Raw genomic sequence first — 27,958 nt, 5'->3', positions numbered from 1 at the left:
TGCAAATATTCCTGGGTGGATAATAAACATATTGCTACTAAAGCTTTACTATAAACACTTTCCAGTTCTTTCTTTCTGACAGAAGGGGGCCTGGATTATGCTAAGATCTCTTGAAGGAGGGATGGGGAAGAGCATCTAACCCTGAGTTGGACCGCCATTTGGACAATGCAGAAGGGACAAATCCTTAATCTTTTCTTTTCCATTACATAGCAAAGGGAATGAAAGTGAGGGAGATTGGCACTAGGTTTATGTATGTGTGTAAAACGTAGGCACGTGGAGCCAGTTATTCACAGAGGTAGAAGCAACTCATTTCTGACTTCAGACATGTTCCAGAAGTGGAACAAACCAAATTTTGCCAAGTGGTTTTCTTATTAAAGCAAGTAGACTTGAAGTTTTCAAAATTGCCCTTTCATTCCTATTTCCTGATTGTTTTTACTGGTGGTCTACAAGTTAAGACACATAAAGCCCCTGTTTCTTGCTTACCTGATAGTCATAATATAGATCTAGAATAGAAATTCTGGAAATACTCTTCAAATGAAAACAAGATAAATAGGAGTTTGAGAATGTGGTAAGATGAAAGAGATGTATGGTATGGTGTCAAACAGTAGTACCCAGTAAGTAAAATAGACACAAATATTCAATAGCTGGTAGAATTCATAGAAGTCTGCATATGTAACCTTTATTTCTTTATTTTAACACAAGTATTCACTAACTGGTAAAATTCCTGGAAATCTGCATATTTAACTTGTATTTCTTTGTCTACTATAGTGTTGCCAGTGATCTCAATGATCCTGATCTAAGAGAAGGTTGTTTCCAAAGTGAAGATATAAGTGAGCCATCCTCTGTCATGTGTCAAGCAAATTAATCCAAGGCTTTGACTTCTTCTTGGTCTTCTTTATCTGACTCTGATACCACTTTCCTGTTGGTAGTAATATCAGTCAGTTCCAATACACAGAACTCTGCCATTGTGAACATGATGTAGCATGAAAACAACTTTCGAAAATTCTCCCAGTAAAAATTCACTGTTGTGGATTCTATGTGTTGGGTTTTGCAACCAAGTATAAACTTGTATGTGGGAGAAGTGGTTGTGATACTGTGAAGTGTGGTTTGGAGGTACAGGAGCCCTCCTACCCTAAATGTGTTTTGTTTATTCGAGAGTCAGACTCCTGAGATTTAATCATTGGCAATTGAGTATTTGGATTACCTATTGTTTTATTTATTCAGACTTCTTTTAAAATGCAAATATTCTGGGATGGATAATAAACATATTGCCACTAAAACCTTTCTATGAACACATTTTCCGGTTCCTTCTTTCTAACAGAAGAGGACCTGGATTATACTAAGAAGATCTGTTGAAGGAGGAACGGTAAGGGGCCATCTGTATATGTAAGGGAATTATTTTACAATTGTGTCTAAAATAATTAGAATAGTTTTTAAAGTTTATAAATTAATGTATAGTATGCAAACATCACTTTCCAAATTGGCTAACACTGAATTACGTGATATTTTTAAACTAAACTCTTTGTTATAAATACTTTCTGAAGTCTAGCACGTAAGCAGTTTGCTGGCACTTTGGGTGACCCAATTCCTCGTGGACCTTACAAGATAGTTACAGACAATACAAAAAATATGGGAAAAGTTAAATAATGCAAGCAATAATAAGATTTAAATAATTATAAAATATGGGCACAGAGTAGTGCATGATTAGTTACCCAAAGAATGTACAAAGAGTAACTAGAGGCCGGGCATGATGGCTCACGCCTGTAATCCCAGCACTTTGGGAGGCTGAGGTGGGTGGATCATGAGCAGGAGTTCAAGACTAGCTTGGCCAAGACGGTGAAACCCTGTCTCTACTAAAACTACAAAAATTATCTGGGTGCGGTAACAGGCGCCTGTAATCCCAGCTTCTCGGGAGGCTGAGGCAGGAGAATTGCTTGAACCTGGGTGGCAGAGGTTGCAGTGAGCTGAGATCGCGCCACTGCACTCCAGCCTGGGTGACAGAGTGAGAATCCATCTCAAAAAAAAAAAAAAAGAGTAACTAGAAGAAGTTTATAGTAAGAAGATATCACAGCAGAATAGAATGAAATTCAAAGTTTCAGGATGCAAGACAAAGTTAATTTACAAAAGGAATTAAGTAATTATTTAAATTATTAACAGAATTATCTGCCCAAGCTGTGAAATGTTTTATTATTAGATGGGTCAACATGGGTAGTAACAGGAACGTTCTGTAAAAATACATGCAGAAATCTAAGGCACCCAGACATATCTATTGATGCTATTTAAGTAGCAGTCTTCATCCGCTATTTGTTTCGTTAAGTCACTCTTGATTGGGCTAGTTTTGCTTCATCTGTAGAAGCTGAGTCAAATCGTCTGGCTAAAAAGTGAGAAATTAGGTTGCTGAGCATTGTGTAGATAATATAGCTAGGTGATGAAATGATCTTTTTATTTTTTTTCCGGAAGTTTAAAAAATTAGTGTGGACATATACTTTCTTCTTTAAGGGTATTACTTTGATAACATTAAAGACAGCCTCAATACCAATGAGAGAAATATCAAAATTCTATAACTTTCTGTTTCTCCCTGAATGTAGTATGAAAATGAATATTTGTCAAATTAATGTTGAGTTAGCCACATTGGTTTTTAGTCATAATACAAAAATGGAGAGATTTCTTATTAGGGGTGCGTTAGTGATTAACTATTGCTTGCTTATTTCCTTTAAACTCTTCTAGACTTAAACTGTCCTAGTCCTGCTCTAACATTATTCCAGAGATAAGGCTACTCCCTCATCATTGAGAGTTTGCTACATGAACTTAGTTTTAGCAACCTTAGCCCACTCAGAGCTGGTGAACTACAAACACCTGCTGATTCACTAAAGAAGTGGGCCAGGTGTGGATAGGGGATAGTGGAGTCAGGAAGGCATGACGGTTGGTGGCTATATAGCCCAGGATGGTAAGGGAGGGACAGAGAATGTGCACAGAGCTTCAAGGCTGAGCTGCTTTCCATTTTGCACTAACTTATGCTTGTATATTCCACAGACTGACAAGTTCGTACACAGGCTTTAATAGCTATGCAGAGAAGAAAGTTTTTTCAAGGCAAGAAATCTGTAATATACGGGGGTGGGTTTCTAGAAGATTTAAGGGTAAGTGGCAAAGTAAGAAAAAAGAAGCGCTTCCCTACACAGTAAGTTAAAAGGTGAGAGAATATTTTTGACAGAAGTCAACTTACTTTGCTTCGTGTTCTTTGGCTTTTGGTTTATAAGGAAGGGAAATCAGTTCTTTCTGAAACAAAACAAAACAAAAATCAAAAAGGTAAAATTTTACTTCTTGCACTGACTGCAATTCACTCACTTGAAAAAAAGCTGAGGTAAAATCATCAGAGTTTATAGACTAGCTTCTTAAATCCGGAAACGGTGGGGTCAGAAATGTTGCACATTAGGGAGTTTGGGGTTTATTTAGGAGTGTGTGTTTTGTACATCCACAAGTTTACAAGATGCTATTACTATTTTTACTAGGTTTGTGTCTCTTCATTTAACATTTATTTTTGTATGATCTAGGCAAGCTCAATCATTGTAAACAAATATTAGCACCAAAATAGCCCATGTTAATATCTTACAGCTTTATAATATGTGAACAATAAACTCCACTGACAATAATACCTCATTTCTTATGCCAGGAGGGCTGCAAACTCTGGAGACAGTTTTGATTTATCAACGATTGCCAAATTATCTGATGTCTGTACCTTGCCCCACTCTGGTATATCGATGGCTCTGGACTATAGCTAGCTAGATTTAAGGGTTCAATCTATAAAACCTCTGCAAATTTGCCACAATTCATCCCTTGAGATAGATTATCCAAATGCCTCACTATTGGTCTCACCGAGATCCTTTCTTCTCTTTGTTTTCTTAAGAGTTGGAGAATCTCTTCTCTTGTTTTAGCCTGTTTAAAGAAAGAAAAAAGTGGGTATCTTGACTCAATAATGAAGACTTATGCCTATGGAAGGTAGAATTCTTCCATTTTCATCTTGTATTGGCAGAATTTTAAAATATTTTTCCCAAGATATATTTATATGTTTTTGTTTGTGCCAAAATCCTGTTTTTATTCAAGACAATGCTGCTTTACAAAATGCTTTTGTAAAATATTAAAATGCTGTAAAATTTTATTGTAAAATAATAAAATGCTGCTTTACATAATTGACCCTAAATGGAGGGTTTCTTCCCACCTAATAATAACTAACTTTTTAAAAATAATGAATATTTATTAAGACCTTTCCACATGAGCTATGATAACAGCTTTATAGACATTATGTCATTATTTTCTTATAACAACTCAGAAGTTTGACAGTACTATTACTCCATTGTATAGGTGAGGAAACTGAAGCTTAGTAAGGTTAAATAACTTACCCAAGCTATTAAGTGGCAGAACCAGATTTGATCCTAGCTCCATTTAGAAACAAAGTTCAAGCGATTGACCATCACACTAAATTGCCACTAATGGTGGCAAGAAGCAGCATTAGCAAGCTCAAACAGCATGCTGCTTGCATAGGGCAACAAAGCTTTATTCTTTCATTTCTCCTGTTTCTAGCTTAGATATTGAGACCTGCCCATTCTCAGGTGAGTTTACCTAAGTGCAAAAAACTAACTTAGTGCAGGCATGAAGATTTATCAATACATAAACTATAAAAATAGGCAAATATAGGTTCCATTTTTTCCATAGAATTCATCTATATTAAGTTTTGGAGATACCCAGGCAGAAAATCACCTCTGGTGTATATGAGAACAAAAGAAAAGCCTGATAATCTAACATCAAACAAATAAAACTTATAACTTCAAATGGCCAGATAAAATCAAAGAAATTCTGTTTAGATCAAGTTGCAAGAAAGAAATAAGAAGTGAGAATAGATGTAGATTTGTCATAGCCAGGTGCAGATTCTGTCATCTACCTAAATTTATTGAGTACTTTCCCAAGGCTGCTGTAACAAAGTACCACACACTGCATGGCTTAAAACAATATTTATTGTCTCACAGTTCGGGAAACTAGAAGTCCGAAATCAAGGTATTGGTAGGGTTGTGCTCCCTCTGAAACCTACAGGGTTTCTTTGCTTCTTTCTAGTTTCTGGTGGTTTGCTGGCAAGCTGTGGCATTCCTTGGCTTGCATAACTCCAATCTTAGCCTTTGTTGTCACATGGCATTCTCTCTGTGTCTCCGTCTTCACGTGGCAATCGTCTTATGAGGACTCCAGTCAGACTGGATTAGGCGCACAACCTACTCCACTATGGCCTCATCTTACTAATTTCATCTGCAAAGACCCAAAAGGTCACATTCTGAGGTACTGCTGGTTAGAACATCAGTGTAATTTTTGCGTGTGGGGGGCATATTTCAACCCGTAGTAAGCGCCTATGAGGTAACATTATGTGTTAGTGGCTGAACATAACACAGTTTCTGCCTGCAAGGTGACTGCAGACTTACGTAGCAGAAGACAAGTAAATAGTTTCAAGTGTGCTATCTGGGGTTAATATAGGGTACAATGAATGAACTGAAGATCAAGGACACTTAATTAAGAGTAGAGGTGGGGACTCAGAAGATGTCCCAGAGGAGGTGATGTCTATGCTTTAGACCTGAAAGTGGTAGTCGTCAGATAATGATGGAGACAAGATGGGGAAGAAAGCTTTTAAGGCAGAGGAAACAGCGTGTGCAAAGCCCCAGAAGCTGCTGGGTGTCTAAGTACTTCTTCAGGGCAGTTCCTCAGTCCTGATGGCTCATCTGCTAAAGAAGCTAGAAACCTCAGGCATGATCCATCAAGACACACAGAGCAGGGACCCATGCTGGGCAGCTGTAATCAGTGTCTGGGCTGGTGAACTGGGTGCCTTGGCTTTGCATCATTCTGTTTAAGTGATATGAAGCTTGCCTTTTATAAGCCTACAAAATTTTAATTTTATGTATTTTGAGATAGGATTTCTACATTTTACTTGAGTTTTAAGCAACATATATCACAGTTACTGAAAGAAAAATATTCAGAGTATATTTGAAAACTGTTTCACAATATCTGTCAACTTGCATAGATTGAATAAAATAATGTCCGTAAAGACCTGGGATATTTTCAATGGAGGTATTCAATGTTAGTTTCTTTTCCAACTTTTCCATTACACATGTATTCAATCAGTATTAATTGCTCTCATACTGTGATTACGTAGCACTTTATACCTTTATTATGGTATTGATCTTACTTCTACTTTATCTCTTAGTTGCTATCATGTCTCTTTCAGAATCTTACTCATCTCTTTATCCTTCCTTAGAGCTTAGCAGTGCTTTGTATGTGATACTCAATGAATTTTTGTTGAATTGATTGAGTCATGATGTATGAATGCAATCATTGTACTGTGTAATCCACAATTACTGGCCTAAGCAAAACACAAAAAGTTTTGGAAAGTGAAATTGAACAGTGGGTAGATTTAGTTTTCAAAAATCCCCTATGAACAAAATTATATGATTATTTTCTGTGTCACTATTGGGAAATCATTGACAAGTTATATTGTCCTGTGCTTCTAATATAAAAAGACAAACATTTAGTTACAAGATTCAAAAATATTAGTAGAATAACAAATATATTCATTCATTTTTTTCCTTGACTTCAAGTTCTTTTTTATTATAAATGACTTTGATACTTAAATATCACATATCACATAATACACCAGAAACAAATATTTCAAATATGATCTGATTTCTGCTTCCTGGACATGTTTCCTGGAAATAAATAACAAAACTAGTGTAAACAATTATGTTATCTAAGCAAAAACATTGTGGAATATTCCAGGAAATCTCTGCCAGGAAAGCTAAATACAATTCAGTGGTAAGAGAAGATCCTTATAACTTATATTATTAGTAAGGAAGCATAACTTACTTCTTAATTTCATATTGACAAAAAATTTTCATTTCTAATTATAGTGTTTTGGTTGGGTTTGTTAATGGAATTTTATATTTATAAGACTTTATAATTGTTTAATTAATTGTTAATACAAGGGTTTCAGAATTTATATTTATAACATCTTTGACCATAGAACATCTTTGACCATTGAATATTAACTTACATTTATATATTTTATTTATGATTTATATATACAGTATTCCTGAAAAAATAAATTGTGAAATAAAATTGATTCCAGAAAATTAGGATGTGATATAACATATACATTTAATGTCTCATAGATGGTTAATGAATTTTAGTGTCACCTCAAGAGTTAAATTGTCTGGTTCTCTCCTTTTGACTTTTCAGAGCCAAATGACTCGAGTGGCAATATGTATTAGTGGAGTCAAATACATTTGGTTTGAATCCTAGTTCCGCTGTGTGTTGAATGGCAAGTTCTAGCTTAACTGTCCCGCCTGGTCCTCCTTTCCCCACCACAACTATGCAGTAATCACTGACCTTTAAGTTAGAGCTTTGTGATCTTGGGTAAACCAAAGAATCCACAATCCCAGTTGTGGATTTCTAATCTGTGAGGAAGGTTGTTGTGAAAATTGGAGATAAAAATTGCTTAATGAAATGCATGACATATGGTGAACATTTAATAAATGGTAGCTATTATAACACAATTATTATTAGAAAATTTTTCTTTCAGTGCTTTTAAAATCTTGAAAAGAGTAAGAAGAAAGAGGATAGATTGCCTGCTTTTTGTGTACAGGCATGAAGGAATTCTTATGATCCAACCTGTGACCTATGGTTCAGTTGGTGAATACAGTTTGAGGGAGGAAAGGAGAAACAAGGAGAGATGTTTAAGGTATGATTTGTTATTAAATATGCAGTGCAAATTCTTCTGACCACGAATTTTCTGGTGTGTTACTTTCTTTTCAGTTAATATTCAATGATAAAAAAAAGCTCTTAATAAACACTAGACTTTAGAAGAAAGGCCCTTTCTTCTCAAGACCTGGTTCCCACATGCAAACTGCATTTCTTTCTTGGACTATGATTGAAATTTTTAGACTGAAACATTCATCAAAAATAATACGAGGGGCCAGGTGTGGTGGCTCACGCCTATAAGCTCAGCACTTTGGGAGGCTGAGGCAAGAGGATCATGAGATCAGGAGTTCGAGACCATTCCTGGCCAATATGGTGAAACCCTGTCTCTACTAAAAATACAAAAATTAGCTGGGCTTGGTGGTGCTTGCCTGTAGTCACAGCTACTCGGGAGGCGGAGGCAGAAGAATTGCTTGAACCTGGGAGGCAGAGGGTGCAGTGAGCCAAGATTGTGCCACTGCACTCCAGCATGGGTGACAGAGTGAGACTCCGTCTCAAAAAAAAAAGAGGCAGTGTTTTTCTCTGATTATCTGTCTACATAGCCGGAAGAAATTTTCTCTTGATTACCATAGTATGAAAGCTGAATTACTGAATATAATATAAAAAAATGTCTTACAAGAGTATTGAATTGATTGCAGGATCAGTTCTTTGCTTAGATACTTGGCAATCATCTCAACACACAGAGAATCAAAGAACTCTTGAAATCAGTATGAGATAGTAGTTAAACTCCTTGGCTCCACTGTCAGATGGACCTGAGTTCAAACCCTTATACTATAGTTTAGATGTGTGACCTTGAAAAAGTCACGTTCCAGCTTCAGCTTCCTAATCTGTAAAATGGAGGCAATCATAGTGCTTTCAACAGAATTATTCTCAGGATTAAATAAGAATGTGAGTAAGACGCAATGCACACAAAATACATTTAGTGCATGCAGTTAGTTCTCAAAAATATTATGTAGGGAGAGGAGCAGATAGTTGGAGAGAAAAAAACATTAAGAGGATAGACTAAGAAATACTGAGGGAAATGTTTTAACTCAAATGAGAATTTAAAAACTTTTAAAATTCTTTCCATTGACTATAAGTGCAATGTATGTACATGGTATAGACATCAGAAAATGTGAAAAAATACACAAAGGAAATGATGTTTACATAAATCCAACTGCTAAATCTAAAATATTAATGTAAGTTTTGATTTTTTTTTTTTTTTTTTTGAGACGGAGTCTCACTCTGTCCCCCTTGCTGGAGTGCAGTGGCCGGATCTCAGCTCACTGCAAGCTCCGCCTCCCGGGTTCAGGCCATTCTCCTGCCTCAGCCTCCCGAGTAGCTGGGACTATAGGCACCCGCCACCTCGCCCGGCTAGTTTTTTTGTATTTTTTTTTTTTAGTAGAGACGGGGTTTCACTGTGTTAGCCAGGATGGAAGTTTTGATATTTTAAACATGTAAAAATTTCAGAAGACCTTAAAGAAGCTCCAAAATAAATAATCTATGGACTTAAAAATAATTCATCAAAAGGAGAAAGGCAGCTAAAGAAGCTGTGGGCTAGGTTAAAATGATTATAACAAACATTATGCACAAAGGCATGGAATCAAGCTAGGTCCTCATCAACAGTGGACTGGATAATGAAAATGTGGTACATATACACTATGGAATACTATACAACCATAAAAAGAATCAAAAGCATGTCCATTGCAACAACATGGATGTAACTGGAGGCCATGATCCTAAATGAAATAAAGCAGGAAGAGAAAACCAAATGCCACATGTTCTCACTTATAAGTGGGAGCTAAGCATTGGATACACATGGACATAAAGATGGGAGCAATAAATGCTGAGGACTACTAGAGGGGTTAGGAAGGGAGGGGCACAAGGGCTGAAAAGCTACCTATTGGGTACTATGCACACTACCTGGGTGACAGGATCATTCATACCCACATCGCACAATATTTCCATGTAACAAGCCTGCATATGTATGCCCCGAATCTAAAAAAAAAAAAAAAAAACAATTGAAGTTGTTTAAAAAATTATACACAGGGATGAAAAGAAGATAGCAGTCCACTTAAAAATAAATGAAGATCATGGTGATAAGTCTTGCTTGACTGAATCAAGGTGTGTGCTTTGAGGACTAGAAAGATGAAGGGTAGGATAGGTTAATGGGATATTGAGAACCTTGACATAAAGATATCTCTATTTGAACTTGATTTAGTGGAAGATAGGCACTTTGTTTTTTACCTCAATATAATTAAGTTAGAAATAAAAACTGTTAAAAAGACCTCATACACTGAAAATTAAAAAGCATACTTCTAAATAATTGATAGGACAAATTAGAAATCTGAATAGAAATGTAGAATACTTAAAATGGAATAATAATGAAATACTATATAGCTTATGAGATGTAGCTAAATAGAACATTGAGGTATATTTATAGTTTTAAATTTGTATATTAGGAAAGAGTGGAAAATTAAGAAACAAAGTGAAAAGAGAAGGAAGTTAGAAGGAAAAGAACTAACCCAAAGTTGAAGGAAGAAGTAATAAAAATCAACTATGGATAACTAGAAAAAAAAAAAAAAACCGATAGAGGACAATCAAGCTAAAAGTTGGTTTTTTTGAAAAGACTATTAAAATAGATAATACTTTGGCATAATTACTTATGAAAAAAGATGCAAATGATTAGAAATGAAAAGAGGTAATAACTAGAGCTACAGCAGAGATGAAAAAGGTGTTAAAAACACTATGAGTCTTTTGCACCAGTAAATTTGAACATCCAGATGAAATGAACAATTTCCTAGAGAAAATAAACTTACCAAAAGAATTCAAGAAATAACAAATAGGCCATTTTATCTACCAAACACGAAAAGGAAACAGGCAAAAAACCTATAGGCTTATGCAGAGTAGGACCATCTCTATCACCTCAACTAGTTTCAATTACCATTTACTAATCAATTGGGTTCATCTAGGGTTAACTTGAGTATAGTCACTGTATTACTCATCACTTCCAATAGTGATGAGTGCCTCAGCTTCAGTAATTTAGCCTTTTCATAGGTTTCTGACAAATGTTGTAAAGCAAGTAAATGGTTGAAAATTCCTTTCCCAGTTGATTTCCGATGGGGTTCTATTTGAGACCACTTCTAGACTTTCAGAATCATTATGACGTTCACCTTTTAATCTACACTTGTAGAGGGAGGCATCATGATAAATTTAATTACTTTTTATTTACCTACAAAGGGTTAATTAACTTTGCCTACACATTTCTGCTCTGTGTTTGAAATTTCAAAATATAACTTCAGTGGTAATTTTTCTTTTTGCAGGCAATAACTAAAGATATGATGAAGGGGGCCGGGCACGGTGGCTCATACCTGTAATCCCAGCGCTTTGGGAGGCTGAGGTGGGTGGATCACAAGGTCAGGTGATCGAGACCATCCTGGCCAACATGGTGAAACCCCGTCTCTACTAAAAATACAAAATTAAGTGGGCATGGTGGTGCACACCTGCAATCCCAGCTACTCAGGAGGCTGAGGCAGGAGAATCGCTTGAACCCGGGAGGCAGAGGTTACAGTGAGCCAAGATCGTGCCATTGCACTCCAGCCTGGGCAACAGAGTGAGACTCCATCTAAAATATATATATATATATATATATGATTAAGGGAAAATAATATGAGTCTCATTTTAACACTATGAGCAAGCCAATCTTGTGTCTTTTAATCAGGATGTGGATACTTGAGTGATCATGCCTTTAATAATCTAGTCATCATGCTTTGAGAGTTACCCTTTTAGTCAAAGCATTTCCATTTAATACTAATGCTTATTTTGAACCTGCTAAAATTTTATTTTTCAATCATGGTTTGGATATAAAAAAGGATTAAAAAAAGGAAGTGGGGGAAGCAGAGAAGATAAAAACAAATTTTCACTGAGTAACTACTAGATGTTGGGCGTTGTGTGAGTTCCTTATAGGTTATCTAATTTAATCTTTATAGCACAGTGAGATGGGCATTACTATTATTACCTCTTTACAGGTAGAAGAAACTCAACCACGTAAAAATGAACTTTTATCAGGGTCACTTAACTAATTAGTAACTGGCAGAGCCAAGGATTCAAACTCATTTCCAGTTCTGTTGGACGTTATTTCCTGTGCTTCTTTTGCCACACTTCAAACACACAGACTTCAAACACACACACACACACACACACACACACACACACACACACACAGAGTGACAGAATGGTTTCTTCATTCAGTCTTTACTCTAAAAATGAGTTATTAACCATGGTGAAGAAGAAAAATATATTCTCTGCTCTCACAGAAACATTCTTATTCTCATAGAAAATGCTTGCTTATCAGAATACAGCAGGTGGAGCTAATCCAGCTTGAGCTCAGCCTTGATCACAGTTAATTTACTTATTTAAAGGTATCATGTGGCTCTTTGCAAAATGTGGCTAAAGGGTAAAGATAGTTGAATTATAGTGGTATTTATAAACTGAGGAGCTTTCTAAGATCGTAGTGTAAATGAAATATTTATGCAAGGATTTAAAATTATAAATTAATTGTAAAATGGGAATTACATTCCAAATTCAGAATATTACCTAGGCAGAGCCGAAGTTCTATGGTTTGACAGAAATTGAGAACATTATCTGATTTTTATTTCCTTGAGGCTCCAGAATTTAAATTTTTTTTTTTTTTTTTTTTTGAGACAGGGTCTTGCTCTGCCACTCAGGTGGAAGTGCAGTGGCATGATCAGGGCTCACTGCTACCTCCACCTCCTGCCTCCTGGGCTCAAGCAATCCTCCCACCTCAGCCTCCCGAGTAGCTGGGACCACAGGCACATGCCACCACAACTAGTTAATGAATTTTTTTTGGGGGGGTAGAGATGAGGTCTCCCTATGTTGCCTAGGCTGGTCTTGAACTCCTGGGCTCAAGCCATTCTCCCACTTTGGTCAGCCTCCTGAAGTGCTGGGATTACAGGCATTAAGCCACCATACCTAGCCTTAATTTTTAATTCTATCCCAGTGGTTGAGAGTTAACTGTCTATAGGTGTACTAGGGAATTTCAGTTCATATTCAGAAAGAATCTGACTCCTCAGTGGGTTCCATTTCATTTTTATGTTACAAATGCAATCATGAGGAAGGTGAGAATTATGATTGACGTAAGGTTTTTATCCATTTAGTGTTTTATAAAGTCTCACATTTGGGCATGGTTTCAAAAAGCAGTATGCACCTTGGCTTGCTGATTTTGATAACAGAATGCTTCAACTATGAATTTACTCTATGAATTTACTACCATTCCCTGTGCTTATTAACTGAGATCTGCTGTGTTGATTCTACAACTACCATATAGGAAATTTATATCTACTCTAATAATAAGATACAGAACTGTTGGACCTCAAATTATCTACTATGTGCTTTAAAAGACAGGCTGAATAATCAGTGAGAAGGCTTTCTCCAGTATAATCTGATTTTAAAAGATAGACCTAACTATAGTAATCTATGGGAGTGGATGGAAGATGTTAGAGGGTTATTAATCAGAGAAAGGAAGAATGCTGACTTGCAGGAAAAAGATGCAGATCTAAGCACCTTTCTATACCTCCTGGAAATTGCTTAATCTTGGCTCAGTTCCTAGGTCTGACATATATACTTTTCATTTGAAAAATAACAACTTACTAAAATGAGAAAAAAATTAGTCATTACATAAGAGGGAGTCGATACAATTTTTCTTAAATGCAGATTTCAATCAAGTATGAATTTATCTGTTGTGAGGAAAAAAATGTGCATTTTCTTGGTTCTGTTACACATATTTTCTTAGTTCTGTTACATATATTTTACCAATAATAATTGCCTGAAGAACGTAGATTTTAAAACATTTACACACAGACAAAATGCATGCAGAGCAGAAGTATAAGTGATTTTAAAAACTGCTTTAATATTGCTTTAAAAGGTACTTATCTTAAAAAAGTAATAAGTGAGATTTGTATTTTAATATTGAGAAAATATGAGCATAAAACGAACACTGCATTTTAAAATTCAACAAAGTATACATATATTGAGGATAACTCTGTATGATTGAATTATATGTTATTGATGATTCAGTTTGCAATAATTATCAAAGCTCTTCCTTGGCAAAGACTACTGAGTCTTGAAGATTTTCATTGTTGCTGGTTATACAGACATGATGAGCGGGTGAATGATACTGACCTCATCTTTCAGATATGTCTCTCCTATTCTGCCCATAAGGACTTAAGAAGGAGAGGTTAGGGATTCCCCACACAGATCACCTCAAACTTCTTCTCTGGCTCATACTTCTTCTTTGAGTTTCTAACCCATATATTCACAGGCCTGACAGTTCACCTGCTTTTCTCAAAGGCATCTGAAACTAGATAAGTCTAAACTAAACTTGTAGTCCCTCCCCTACAAACCCCCAAACCTGATCTTCATCTAATGTTTCTTGTTTCAGAGAATGACACTACCCATCCTGTTATACAAGCCGCTAGAAAACTGAGTTATCTTTGATACTTTGCTGTACCTCACCTTCCGTATCTAGTATATAACCCTAATTACTAGTTATTTTACTTCCTAACTATCCCTTCAATCTATCTGGTCTTTCTCATCTACCTGCATGATCCTAAATCACATCGCATCACCTCCCGACTGAAGTTTTGTGATGGCCACCAGTCGTTTTTCCACTTCTGCTCTGGCCACTTTCAATACATTCTCCATATTACAATCTGCTGATCTTTCTCAAGCAAATGTGATATTCTCATTCCCCAATTTAAACCCTTCAGTGTCTTCTTACTGTTCTTACTGGAGCCTAACCTTCCTCCCACATTACCGCATTAGCCATTCAGCTTTTGACATGCGCGGTGCCTGTTCCCAGCACAAGGGCTTTGCACGTGCTGTTTTCGATGTCTGGAATGCTCTTCCAATGTTCCCTCCACCCTGTCTTTCTGACCCAGTTAATGCCTGTTCTTCCTTTAAATCTTAGTCTGGTTAATCTTTGTAGAAATCCTCCCTGATTCCCTTGATTGGATCAATACCACCCTATTAAATTATCCTAACATCACTGTAATTCTTTCAGAAATATTTCTCTCCCTGATTAGACTCCAAATTTCATATAAGGGCAGAGTTCATATCTTTGACCCGTTTCCCATTTGCCCCGAGAACACTGTGCTGGCAGCGAGCTGCACTTTTATTTTCTAAATGGGAAATGGGTTAAAACATGTTTTGTTGTTGTTCATCATTGTACTCCAGTGCCTAGCACAGTGCCAGGCACATAGAAGTGCTCAATAAATATTTGTTGAATGAATCTTGCACAATTCTTCCAAATAAAATTCTCCCATCCTTTGGGCCCATGATTCATTTTACTGTTTGTGGCTTTGCTTGGCCCTTCTAGCTTGAACTTGACATTGCCTTTTCAGTGTTGACCTCTAACTTGCCTAGATTTCTTTTGAAGCCTACAGAGTTTTCAGTTGCTTCTGGCCAGCATTCTGTAAAGTTCAACTCGGCTCCATGATTTCAGTGCAGGGCGCCTACATGTCTGGAGTAAAACCTAAACAATGTCCAATCCAACTTCACACATACAGACTAATGTCTACACTTATACTACCAGCTATTTTATCTATTGGCAGCATTTATGACCAGAAACTCCAGAGAATGCAAAGATAATATATAAAACGTAACCATAATTAAGAACTATCTTTTTTCTATTTTTAGTTATTCAGTGCTCCAAAAATGTGTCCTTTATAATAAAAGTTTCAAAGTTTATCCTAAATAACTTTTAGGGTTTTTTTAAAACAAATTGCTAAATTACTGTTACAATGAAAATATGCACATTTTCCTGTTATGTGTGGTGGCTCACGCCTGTAATGCCAGCATTTTGGGAGGCCGAGGTGGGCAAATTTCTTGAGCTCAAGAGTTCAAGACCAGCCTGGGCAACGTGGCAAAACCCTCCCTCTACAAAAAATACAAAAAATGTAGCTGGATGTGGTGGGGTGCACCTGTAGTCCCAAAAACTTTGGAGGCTGAGGCTGAGGTGGGAGAATCACTTGAACCCAAGAAAGTTGAGGCTGCAGTGAGCCATGATCATGCCACTGCACTTCATTCTGGGTGACAGAGTGAGACCTTGTCTAAAAAAAAAAAAAAAGAAAAAGAAAATTTGCACATTTTCTTTAAAAAGCTATTCATCAAAGCTTATATCAACAATAAAATCAACTGTTTGTAAATAGATTTTTGAATATTTTTTTGACTTGGCCCAGAAAGTCAAAATAATCATAGTTAGGTCAATTTGTCTCCTGTATTGATGGTTCTAAACTTTCTGGGTTTTCTGCATATGGCAGTAAGGAATGACACAAACATAAAGCAATGTGATTGGAGTTGGGAGAAGGGTATATGCTTCCAGTATGCTGCTTTCTTTCCTTCCTTTTTTGGCCAAGCATCTCTTTGGTACCAAAGTTCTAGTATATGGAATATTATCTTGTCCCCTGTGTCCAATTCCTCGTCTCAATTTCTTGTCTAACATTCCAGATTCTCTGGGACAGCGGTTCTGCTCTATTTTCCACTCCTGACCCTACATTCCAATGCCCATGGCAGGGTTTCTCTTACATGCTGTTAAACCTTGGCGTGATGTTTTTAAACTTCTATCAAATTTTTCTGGAATCACTTCCTTTGGAGAACATGCAATGCTCTGCTCATCTACTGTGACTTTCTTCTGTGACCTACAGAGCACAATGTACTTCCATTCTCGTCTGTTGCTCCCACATCCTTTTGCTCAACTCCCTGCATGTCTGTTCAGCACCTATGAGTCTGTGAGGCCTCTGGGTCTTGGTTAATATATTCTTTCAAGTTTTCCTATTAAATGAATATTTCATATGACACGTAGCTCTAGGAACTGGGCTATCATGCAGAATTTGGTGCAGGCAAGTTAGATAATCCATTTATTCATTCATAACATTTATTTGGTGGGTCAGGAGATCACCTATTTGTTAGGCCCTGTGACTATAATGTCAAAAAACCCATGGTCCTTCACCTTAAGGAACTTTGGAAGCTACAGGAGAAACAGATCAATGACACCACAGTACTATATTTCAAGGATGATGACAGGGGGATGCCTGGGGTCCTACAGAATTAAAGAAAGAGGCATTTATATCAGACTTGGAGATATATGAGGGTGAGAAAAGGCTTGACTATGACTATTGAACTGTAAACAGCTAATTGTAGGTATTAGCTAAATGGGAAGAAATGGGAGAAAGGCATTTCAGGCAGAAGAAACTGTAGGTTTAATGTCACAGAACTCCTTGGTGGGTTCTTGGAACTATAAGTGGTTCAAAATGGCTATAATATGAATTGCACTTAAGGGGGATGGTGGGTAGATGAGGCTGGGGAGGTATGGCAGGAGGCAGATAGTGAAAGTCTTGGTATATTAAACTGTGATTCAACCAGTTTTAGGAGTACAGTTGATTCTCATTGTTTGTCATAGTTATGTTCTAGAATGTCACCACAAACACTGAATCAGTGAATACTAAACCATTCCTCCTAGGTTCCTGCCAGCCGCTGGTCATAATGTTTCATCAATGGAACAATATATAACCTTGTTTTATGTGTGTTTCTGTTTAAAGACACCTTAAAATATACTGTTGATTTATCAATATTAAACTCATGATAATAGCACTGTAACTCATGCCTGAACAAAGCTTATCTAATGCACATATTTTATGCAGAAGGCACGTCACAACCTTCTTGCACTTAGGAACATCAGTACTTCAAGGCCATTTTAAACAGCAAATCACCAAAAAAGAGCAAAAAAAAAAAAAAAAAAACAAAAAAAAAACCAACCAACCAAACAAACAAAAAACGCTTAGCATGAAATAACAAAAAGACTCTTGTTTGGAGTTATGAGAGTGAAACACAAAGGCAAAGCATCACCTTGTTCAACCTCAGCTGTGAACGTTGTGTGTTGAGCAACTCAAAAAATTTTTTTTTGAGATGGAGTCTCACTCTTGTTGCCTAGGCTAAATGGCGTGATGTCGGCTCACTGCAACCTCCGCCTCCCGGGCTCAAGCGATTCTCCTGCCTCAGCCTCCTGAGTAGCTGGGATTACAGGCATGTGCCACCACGCCTGGCTAATTTTGTATTTTTAGTAGAGACAGGGTTTCACCATGTTGGTCAGGCTGGTCTGGAACTCCTGACCTCAGGTGATCTGCCTGCCTTGGCCTCCCAAAGTACTGGGATTACAGGCATGAGCTACTGTGCCTGGCTTCAATTTTTTTTTTTTTTTTTTTACCACTTTCTGCATGTCTGCAAATGACCATGCAAGTGCCATGGGTATTGATTTTGGGGTTGTGAATAAACTATAGCTAGTAGGCAAATTTGCACATAAGGAATCCATGAATAATGAGGGTCTTACTATATTGCCAATACAGTGGCTTGGGAACTGTTCAATTTCAAGAGTGAACTAGACAAATGACTATATCATCAGACTCTGAGGCTTTCTTGACCACACTTTATGTGACTAGAATACATGATCACAGAAAATGATAAAGTGAAGTAAATATAGATACATTAATCATTTATTATCTAGCTCTGATATAATTGCCTAAGAATGTTTTCATCTTGCCTTAGATAGAGGCAAAGTACAAGGGTGGATAATGGCTTTAATTTCAGATGTGTCATGGTTATTCTCTGAGTTACCTGATCCACAGAATCATTCCAGTTCTTCAATAAACTCGATTTGATTTGCCCTGCTGCTTATAAAGTGTTTACTAATTTGAACAATAAGGATTCATGTAAGTGGAACCAAATAGATAGTTCTGCATTAATTTAAAAAAGGAAAAATGTACATGATCCTTTTTTGCTTCATTTTGCATTTAATAGTTTCATTTAATTATGTTTTTATGAACAGATAATAAATGTGGATCCTTGCCCAATATTAGCTCAGCGTTTAAAGTGTTTTTCATTTTGTTCTTAAGGTGAAATGTATAGAAGATATAATACACAGATCTCTGGAAAAAAGAGGAAGAGATGCATTTGGGGCATGTCCCTATAGAACTCTGAGGCTGGGTCTATATGGGACAAATGAATTCAGCAAAAAAAAAATTTTTTTTTAACTACTCTTTGCAGAGCAGGGCTACCATGTAGGCAGTGTGCCCAGAGTAGCCAAATTCAGCTATTTGATCCCACATCTCATTCCTTTCCTAATTATGATTTTACAGACTGTAGATGTTACTAAATAAGATTTAGAGGGGAACCTCATCTGTCGACTGAAAATGTTCCCCAACATTGAATAACTTGAAAACAAAGTGGTACTTATGGATGATATAAAAGCATAAAACATATGTACATTAATATAATCTTTTAATTATCATTTACTATCAAAATGTTTGCTTGTTACTATAAATGCACAGTCTGTTTTTATGACTTTTCCACTTGAATGCTTTGACAAATTAGGAAGAGAAGAACAATAATTTAAATGACTAAACATCCTTTATTGGTGAAGGGAAAATCCACCACTTCCTATTGGTATTTCTTTTATGGAGGAAAAGGAATTTTATAAATATTATATTAGGGTGGGAAAGCAAAACTAAAAGCCAGGTAACACTTACTGAGAAATTTTAGGTTTGTCTCGGAAGTCGATCCCTATCATTTTGACACAAAAGAGGATTTTCTTTTATCTGAGCATCTTGGCAATGACACTGAGGAAATTCCCTACATTTTTGCTTTGGTTCTCTGAAGTTGACTTATAATGATTCAAAGTATCCCTTTCACTTCTTTGAAAGTGATAATCCAACAGTTGATAATGTTAAAAAGTTTTCCACTTTCATGACTCAGTGTCTAAAAATACAACCTTTTGAAGTTCTAAGATTTTTTTTTTTTTCTTCTGAGAATACAGATTACAGTTCAATACAAGTAGGTATTAGCTAAGTGGGAAGAAATGGGAGAAAGGCATTTCCAGGCAGAAGAAACTGTAGGTTCAATGTCACAGAAAAATGAAACACTTTGTTGGGTTCTTGGAACTACACACTTGTAGTTCAAAATGGCTGCAGCATGAATTTCATTTAAAGGGCAATGCTGGTAGATGGGATTCCAAGACCCTCAGTGGTTGCCTGCAACTGCAGATGGTACCGAATCCTAGATATACTATGTTTTCCCTTATATATACTACCTATGATAAACTTTAATTTGTAAATTAGATGCAGTAAGAGATTAACAATAATAACTAATAATAAAACAGAGCACATAACAATATACTGTAATAAAAGTTATGTGAATGTGATCTCTCTCTCGGTTACTAAGTCACTAACAGGCATGTAGTGTTTACAGCATGGATCCACTGGACCAAGGGATGATTCATATCCCAAGTGGGATGGTACAGGATTTCATCACACTCTCAGAATGGCGAGCAATTTAAAACTTATGGATTACTTATTTCAAGAATTTTTCATTTAATATTTTTGAATCATGGTTGACTGAAACCAAGCAAAGTGAAATCATGGGAAGGAGGACTACTGTAATGTTCTCATCATAGCATAACTTGCTTCTGGTTCAAGGAAGTGCCATATAACAAACTTTTGAGGAAGACTTATACTATGGACATTATTGGTTGTGTAGAAAGTGTAATAGAACAGATTAAAACCCCATTCCCAAATAAGGAGCATGCCTGGGATGTTGTTCTGCAGATTGCATATTTTCCCTGTAAAAACCTTTGGTTTATATTCATTCATGTTAAAACTATGATTACAGATCATTTCCAAATATGTCATTTACACATATGCCTTCAAATACTGCTCTGACCTCTTCTTCCTTCTCCCAGCAATGAATTATTTATAATTCTTTTCATAAAGAGATAATCAGCTAAAGAGCTTTCTTAAAGGTGGCAAAACTAAAAAGCAAATTAGTTTTATGATTTCAAAGAATTAGCTGACTATCCACTTATTATAATGTTTTCAGACTACTTTAGAACTCTCAAAGGAAGAATAATGGTCCAGTGCAGTGCTGTGAGGTTTCCTTTATGGACATAGTAAGCCATTTAATCTTGACAGGCTCAATTGTTTTTGATTTCCTGCCATGGATATCCATCACAGAAATAGCAGTTGTGATTAATAGCATTTTGATCACTAACCAAAAGCATTTGTTATAATGTATACCTGGAAAATATTCCAAAATGGAGAATAATATTCAAGTGTAAAAAACTGTAACAACTGAAAAATCAATATCCATTGAGGAGAGAGGGTTATAAAGGTACTTTCAGGAGAGAAATTAAATTCTAGATTTTCATTAATTTTAAGGAGAAAGTGGAAGAATAAACCTTAAAGAGAATTTATGGGTAATGTTTTTTCCCAATTTGAGATGAAAATTATACCTGGAATTTACTTATTAATGCCTGTGTTCAAAACATGTAGAAGATTCTCTTAAATAGATCATTGTAAATGTTTTGTTAGTTAAAAAGATACCCTATCCTCATCTATTTTCTAACATCAAGCTAAAAATTCTAGAATGGTGGTGGCAGCAATGCAGAGACAACATTATCAACTTAGAAAAAAAAGTGGAATCCAAAAACCAGATTCTGTTTCAATAATTACAAGAAGTCGCGTTTCCTCCCATTATATCTATAACCCATGAGATAAAGCAGAACTAGGGAGAGAGGTGATGTGCTAACAGATTAGATTTTGGGCGTATTCTTGTAAAGATTATCAGCCTAGAAAAATTTGCCAGATGAGTCTATGCAGAAAAAGCTAAACAAAATTGAAATATCAGTATATAGGGCCTTCATTTACTCTTTTATTCATTTAATTATGCATTTATTTATTCAATAAACAAAGATTTACTGAGTTTCAATAACCAAAAAGGCACTAGGTTAACCAATAAGACATGACCCCTGCCTTTATAGAATGCATTCGTTGAGGGTAAACTGTGGCCAGGCGCTTCACATACCTTATATCAACTCTATGAGGTGAATATTAAAAAAAAAAATCATTTTCTCTTTTATATATGAGGAAGCTGAGCATCGCAGGAGTTAAACTGGTTGCTCAAGGTCACACAAATAGTAAGTGGCAGAGTTAGGCTTCCAAACCCATCTTGTTGTCTCCAAAATCTACTACACTGTGGTGCCTGTAATCTAGGAGGAAAGAGATAAACATACACAATGACCTGCAATACATATCAGAGACTGTACAAATACTATGAGAAAGGATATGTGGCTTGCCATGGCAGCACAGAGAAGAAATCTATTTATTCTGCTAGTCTCTGGGTAATCCCTGAGAAGGCTTCACGGAAGCTGGCATTTGAGTTAGGCCTTGCAGGTAGATGGGGAAGAACATTTCAGGCGGGTACATGAAAGTGCACTGCAGAATGAAGAACCAGCTTATAGTTCCAGAACTGGGAACAGTGTTTCTCACGTTTGTATTCATACCATAGTTTTGAATTTTAGAATATTTGGCAGCATACCTGAACAATGCCATAGTCAGCAATCATTATGATACAACAAATCTATTATGGGATTAATTTCATGGACTTTGGAGTTAGGATTGCAGGCTTTGAATCTGCTCTGCCACTTACCAGTTGTGGGGACTTTGGAAAATCATTTTAGGCCTTGTTTGGCCAAATGGTGATAATGATAATGGGCTATTTTAAGGAGTATATGAGTTAATGTATGTCAATTACTTAGTTTAGTGTATAGTGCCTAATGTACATTCAACAATTGGTTGTTATGAATACTACATTATATTATCTCAGGATATCTATCAGAGCATTCAGTTATTTCAGGATTCTCTTGGTTGCCTTTTTGTATTTTGGCATTGTTCAAATTGAACTGTACTAGATAGTACTGACTAAGTTTCCCCATATACTAAGAAGGCAGTTTCAGTAACTTCTCTTTCTTTCCCACTGCCTTACTGTTTTGTTAGGCCTCTTGTCTTCTACTCTCAACAAATGGAATCATCTTCTATATTGCAATGCAGAACCACTAGGCTTAATGTGAATTTGGCAGATACTATGCATGTTTAGGTATAACAAAAATATACTTTTCCTGTTCATCACTTTGCGAGCATATATGTGAAGGGGGTAAACAGTGTTCCTTGGCCTATGTGGTTGAGATCCAACTATACAGAGTTGGGGTGACAGCATAGGAGAAAGTGGGGAGAGTGGTAGGAGAAGACAGGTTAGGGTTGGATTGGAAAGGAATTCGAACATGCTAAGGAGTTTGGCCTTGAGCTTGTAAAGGAAACGGGCAGCCATGGGGAAAAAAAAAGCAGGAGGGCTAGTACAATCGTATTTGGATTTTAGGAAGACAACTAATACATTGTGAGGGATTGCTTTGCATATTCTTTGTCTAATAAACTATAAATTCTTTAAAACCCAGCACCTTTGGGAAGCTTTCTTGATTTGTTACACCTGATTTTGATGTCCCTCAATGTGTTCTCACAGTATTATGTGCATACATCTATCATATTATAATACATAATAATTATTGACTTAATTGGCTGTCTCCTCCACTGGATTGTATACTCCTTGAGATCAGGGACCACATCTTATCTTTGGATCCCCAGCAGCTAGTGTAGTACTTGCAGGTTCTCGATAAATATCTGTGGAATTTAGTAATTAATATGAATTTATAGAAGGAGCCAAGACAAGGAAACCAGTTCTAAGATTATTAGCCTAAGAGTCTATCAGCATAACCTCCACTGGTAATTCATATCATATTGTCTTATTGTTTGACAAAAGCTGATAGAAATGTATTATAATAGTTTGTCTTTAACCTTTTATTTCGAATCCTTTCTTAAAATGAAATAAAATGAAAATTAAATTCCAAAAGCACTGAAGTTGACTTTTAATGATTTTTAATTCACTGAAAATTAGGCTTTTCCCCTCCCTATAGTCTGGATATAAATATACAGTACATAATATTCTAAAGAGAGAATAAAATGCTGACTATTTCTAATTACCTAATTTGTTTGAGGGAATCACCAGTAGTCCACAAAGTGAATTAATGTGATCAACAAACTCAAATGCATTGTTTTGTAATTTATGTAGAATTCCCGATAAGTCTTTCAGAGTTTGCCAATATGTCCAATGATTAAAGATATTCAGCCAAAATGAATCCTCTATCTTTGCTTTTACAGTATAGGAAAATTTACAGGAGTGTACTTTATCCATTAATCAAACAAAATGTTTCTATAAATCACTGTATTAATTGCTGAGTTAAAGGCCATGCCTATATCATGAAAAGCAAACAAAGGATATTGCCAAAAAGACTAGTGTGCTCAGCTGATTTGACTACACCAATGTGTTTAATTCCAGCCTTTAGTCAAAACAGGTCTAGATGACAGACTCATTCCTCTGATCATTTAATTTTGACCTATTAAGACAATCAATTCTATTTGATTTTTCCTGTTCTTATGATTTTTTTTTAAAGACAGTGTCTCACTCTGCCCCCCAGGCTGAAGTGCAGTGGTGAGATCATAGCTCACGGCAGCCTTGAATTTCTGGACTCAAAGGATCCTTCTGCCTCAGCCTCCCAAGTAGCTTGGACTACAGGTATGCAGCAGCAGGCATGGCAAATTAAAAAAAATTTTTTTTTGTAGAGATAGAGGTCTTACTATGTAGCCCAGGCTGGTCTTGAATTCCTGGCCTCAAGGGATCCTCCTGCCTAGGTCTCCCAAAGCACTGGGATTGTAGGTGTGTGCTACTGTACCTGGCCTCTCATGCTATTTCTGTTCTCAGAACACTGTATATGGTTGGGGACCTTACTGGATGGAAAGTGTGTGACTCCACCTCTTTCTGTTTCTCTCTGGTTCTGTTGTTCCTATACATTCTTGGACTTTTGCTGAGATTGATAATAGTCAATGTTGAATAGAATTTAATTTTCAATTGAAATTCTAATAAAGGTTTTCCTTATTTTGCTCAAGCTGATGCACTAGAAGTAGCAGATTTTTAAATATGCATGTGTTTAAAAAGTCAAGATTATTTAGACATTTAATGACAATCAGATGATCTTCTGAAATATTGGCCTACCTTTTGGAGATACTTTACTTTCTCCTCAGATTCCTGTATCTTCAGGGCTTTGGCAAAGATGTTTCTATTTTCTAGAGGGAATAAAGTCAAATTCAATCTGAAATAATTTTATCATGATTTTATACTAAAATTGATATAAAATTGGATACAGGTTGAAAGGGAATACATAGAGTAGGAAGGTAAACAAAAGTACATGTGGTGTATTGAAACTTTATAAACCAGATTTCCAAATATTTAGAGACTGAATTAATTAGCTATGGCTGCAGGGAACCTCTAATCTCTTTAGATGATGAGTAAGCTCTAGTCCAGAGACAAGAAAAGGTCTCAAAAGAGAAAATATCTGCAGGATCAGAGATTCCAATTTCTACATTCCTGTTCAAACTGTTAAAGAAATTTAGGCATTGTCCTCTGGATAAACAGGGTGGTCCCTCAGCAGGGACTTAGGTGTGCAATTCAGAAAGTTATACTACAGTGTAAAGTAGTACCCTTGTACTTATTGCCTATTTTCTGATGAACCTAGGAGTCAGAATGCTGAAAGGCATAAAACTTGGTACTTACTGTTGTTACTCACAAGGTGAGAAGACTGCGAGGAGTGACTGTTCTCTAAAAAATACAAAAGGGAAGTAAAGAAATCATTGGAAAAGACCACAACATTAAAGGCGTTTGAATATTTTATACCATAACAATTGCATAACAGTTCCACATTCTAGGCCTCACTAGGGGCTTCCAGGTCCAGGAAGTTCATTAGTAATGTTGACTCCACCTTCATCTTTCTCCAGGGCTTTTCATGTTTGAATTCAACTGTGTATTTGAATTCAACTGTGTAAACTATCCTTTCAGCCAACAAATAGCATTTCCTCAGATTATTCTATATTGTTTACCAAATAGATGCTATAATTTAAGGGAAACATGTGTGTTCAGATGTAACAAATATACTACTGATCCTCTTCGGGTGGAAGGGTTGTTGGAAGGGTTCAGGAACTATACATGTATTTGTATGTACCTATAACTATTTGTATATACCATTGCAATTTCTCCTGGAAGGGGCTCTGGTATCTGCAGGCCGGTTACGGTGGAGGCGGATGTGACTGACAGGAGGCCACTACTCTACTCACCAGACCCTCTGCTCCTCCGGCGCCGCGCCACCGGCAGACGCTGACTGCTGTCTCTGCGCAGCACCAGCTGAGATTCGCTAGGGGGATACATCGACGCCGAGATCCAGAACTGCTTAGCCAAGTTGGCATCTTGTTCTGAGGAGCCGGCAAATACCAGTAATCCCGGGGGGCAAATTTCCTGGGACTCCTTTTGGCCGCTAGGTTCTTCGCTGGGTCCCGTTTCCATGGCAACTGAGGACGCTCCTCCAAGCGTCCTCGCCCCTCCCCCCGCCCCGCCCCCATCCCGCCCCTCCGAGAACCGCCAAGTTGGTACCAGCCCCTGCCCGCAGCCTTCGGTTTCCTAGGTAGGTGTTGGGATCCACCACGCGCGTGGGGGCCGTCGGAAGCCCACTCCTGTGGTGATCAGGTTTTGGGACCAGTCCAAACCTTGGAGTAGATAGGGGAGAGTCAAAACATACACTTTGGGTTGTGTCCTGTTGGAGTCAGTGGGGGCGTACTTTAGCTTCTTATATCCTCAGTGGGCCTGCCACATCCTCTCCCCTCCCCCTCCAAAAATAGCTAAATAAACTGTAAATTCCTCAGCCCCATCACCCCAATCCCCCCTTCCAAACCAGATTGCCAGGGACAGCACCTGCTACGTGGAAGTTCTGAGAACGTTGCGTTGGAGAATTCATGGCTGAAAGCCTAGCCCTTGGGAGCTAGAGACCTGAACTGGGCAGATATATGCCCATGTGTATAGTTTGTGTGATTTTAAAATTCTGAATCCTTTAAATCTTAGGAAACAATCTGGATTTTAAGTGTAACTGCATTTACTAATCACTCCCACTAAAAGTTGCATAGACTGCAACAGTTGTAAATGATGACTTAAAAGAAGGGATATATCTTAATGAATGGACAGAGCCCCTTCACAGAAAAAAAAGTATGAAAAATTTTGTTAATGTATTCTTATAAAAGTATTAACAAGTGTGTGTGTGTGAATAGCTTTCCCGGGAGATTTTTGTCATGGCAGGAACAACTTAACCACTTCATTGATAGAAAAGTTAAGATTACTGTGGCAGGAACTGAGATGGACATCATAAAGCCAATTTAGCAAAGGAAATGGACACATGACAATAACCACAATTTATGTCTTTATGGCACTTTATTCTTTCAAAATATTAGTAACAATATAGTCTCAAGAAGTTAATAATCACATGTTCATATAATAACATACAGCAATCAGCTAAGAAAAAAATCATATTCCCCATTTTATCTAAAATTTTCATTAAGAGCCTGAAGGAATATTGAAAAAAAAAAAAACCCCCACATACATACACATTACATACACTGTATTCTTAGTAGCTAAAATGTTGATTTTTAAATTTTGGCTGAGCAATTAATAGGCAATGGATGAAATCAGCATTTTCCAACACCCCTCTTCCCCACACACATTGATGATGCACAGGCAGCTCATTTGGATGAATTCCCAAATCTTTTTACCTGGCCGTGTGGTTAGTGATTGGTACTATCAGCAATCAGCTAACTACACTGCCTGGTAACTAGACTCATGAAAAAAAAAATTGCAGTCTCAAGTTGGTACCCCCACACGTTGTGACAGGCAATTCATTGGTTGAGTTGAAGATCCACTGAGTTGCTGGCTTGGTGAATATTCTACTAGACAATGGCAAATAGACACAGTGAATCATATACAGTATTAACTGTTACATGGGTGGAGGGGCTTCACCTCCAGGGATTTTGCTTTCCTGGTATGAGACTGTTTCATCTTCTGTGACTCCTAGAGAGAGAGCTAACAGTTTAACTGTATCTGGAGAAACCGCGGGTTTTCTCGCACTTGCAGCGGGCGCTCGCGAAGCATGCCAGCGCGGGACCCACGCCGACGCCGCGCTTCTCAGGCACCTTCTCCTCTCGAAGGCTGCGGGCAGCCAGAGCCGGCGTCCTCTTCCCGGCCGGGCGGCGGATGATGCTGTGCCTTGTTTTGATGGCAGTGGAGTTAGTGATTGTAACCACCACAGTACAATCAGCTAATGACACTGCCTACAAACCGAGCACTGGGCGTCCGCGGCTGCAGCTCC

The 27,958-nt window shown here is 37.1% G+C and overlaps 2 protein-coding genes and 2 non-coding genes across 7 annotated transcripts in view; 1 reads left to right on the top strand and 3 right to left on the bottom strand.

Moving 5' to 3' along the window:
* BTG4 (BTG anti-proliferation factor 4) overlaps positions 1 to 27,958 on the top strand; it is a 113,857-nt gene that overhangs the window by 67,249 nt on the left and 18,650 nt on the right. For all 4 annotated transcript variants that reach the window (XM_077964282.1, XM_015115645.3, XM_077964283.1 and 1 more), the window contains one exon: positions 24,197 to 24,294. The gene's annotated coding sequence lies outside the window, so the exon portion shown is untranslated. The remainder of the gene's footprint in view (positions 1 to 24,196; positions 24,295 to 27,958) is intronic.
* On the bottom strand, positions 731 to 26,196 carry HOATZ (HOATZ cilia and flagella associated protein). The gene is made up of 7 exons (XM_077964289.1): positions 25,887 to 26,196; positions 25,330 to 25,374; positions 24,772 to 24,842; positions 15,813 to 15,893; positions 3,874 to 3,933; positions 3,224 to 3,276; positions 731 to 919 (listed from the first exon to the last, which is right to left on the bottom strand). The coding sequence occupies exons 1-7, from the start codon at positions 26,110 to 26,112 to the stop codon at positions 862 to 864; spliced, it is 594 nt and encodes a 197-aa protein (XP_077820415.1). The 5' UTR covers positions 26,113 to 26,196; the 3' UTR covers positions 731 to 861.
* On the bottom strand, positions 27,355 to 27,431 carry MIR34C (microRNA mir-34c). The gene has a single exon (NR_032387.1). It is a non-coding gene; the product is annotated as a microRNA mir-34c (primary transcript).
* MIR34B (microRNA mir-34b) lies at positions 27,852 to 27,935 on the bottom strand. The gene has a single exon (NR_032386.1). It is a non-coding gene; the product is annotated as a microRNA mir-34b (primary transcript).

Source organism: Macaca mulatta, chromosome 14 (genome assembly GCF_049350105.2).
Source record: "Macaca mulatta isolate MMU2019108-1 chromosome 14, T2T-MMU8v2.0, whole genome shotgun sequence".
Classification (NCBI taxonomy): Eukaryota; Metazoa; Chordata; class Mammalia; order Primates; family Cercopithecidae; genus Macaca; species Macaca mulatta.
This window is presented reverse-complemented; position numbering and strand designations above follow the sequence as displayed.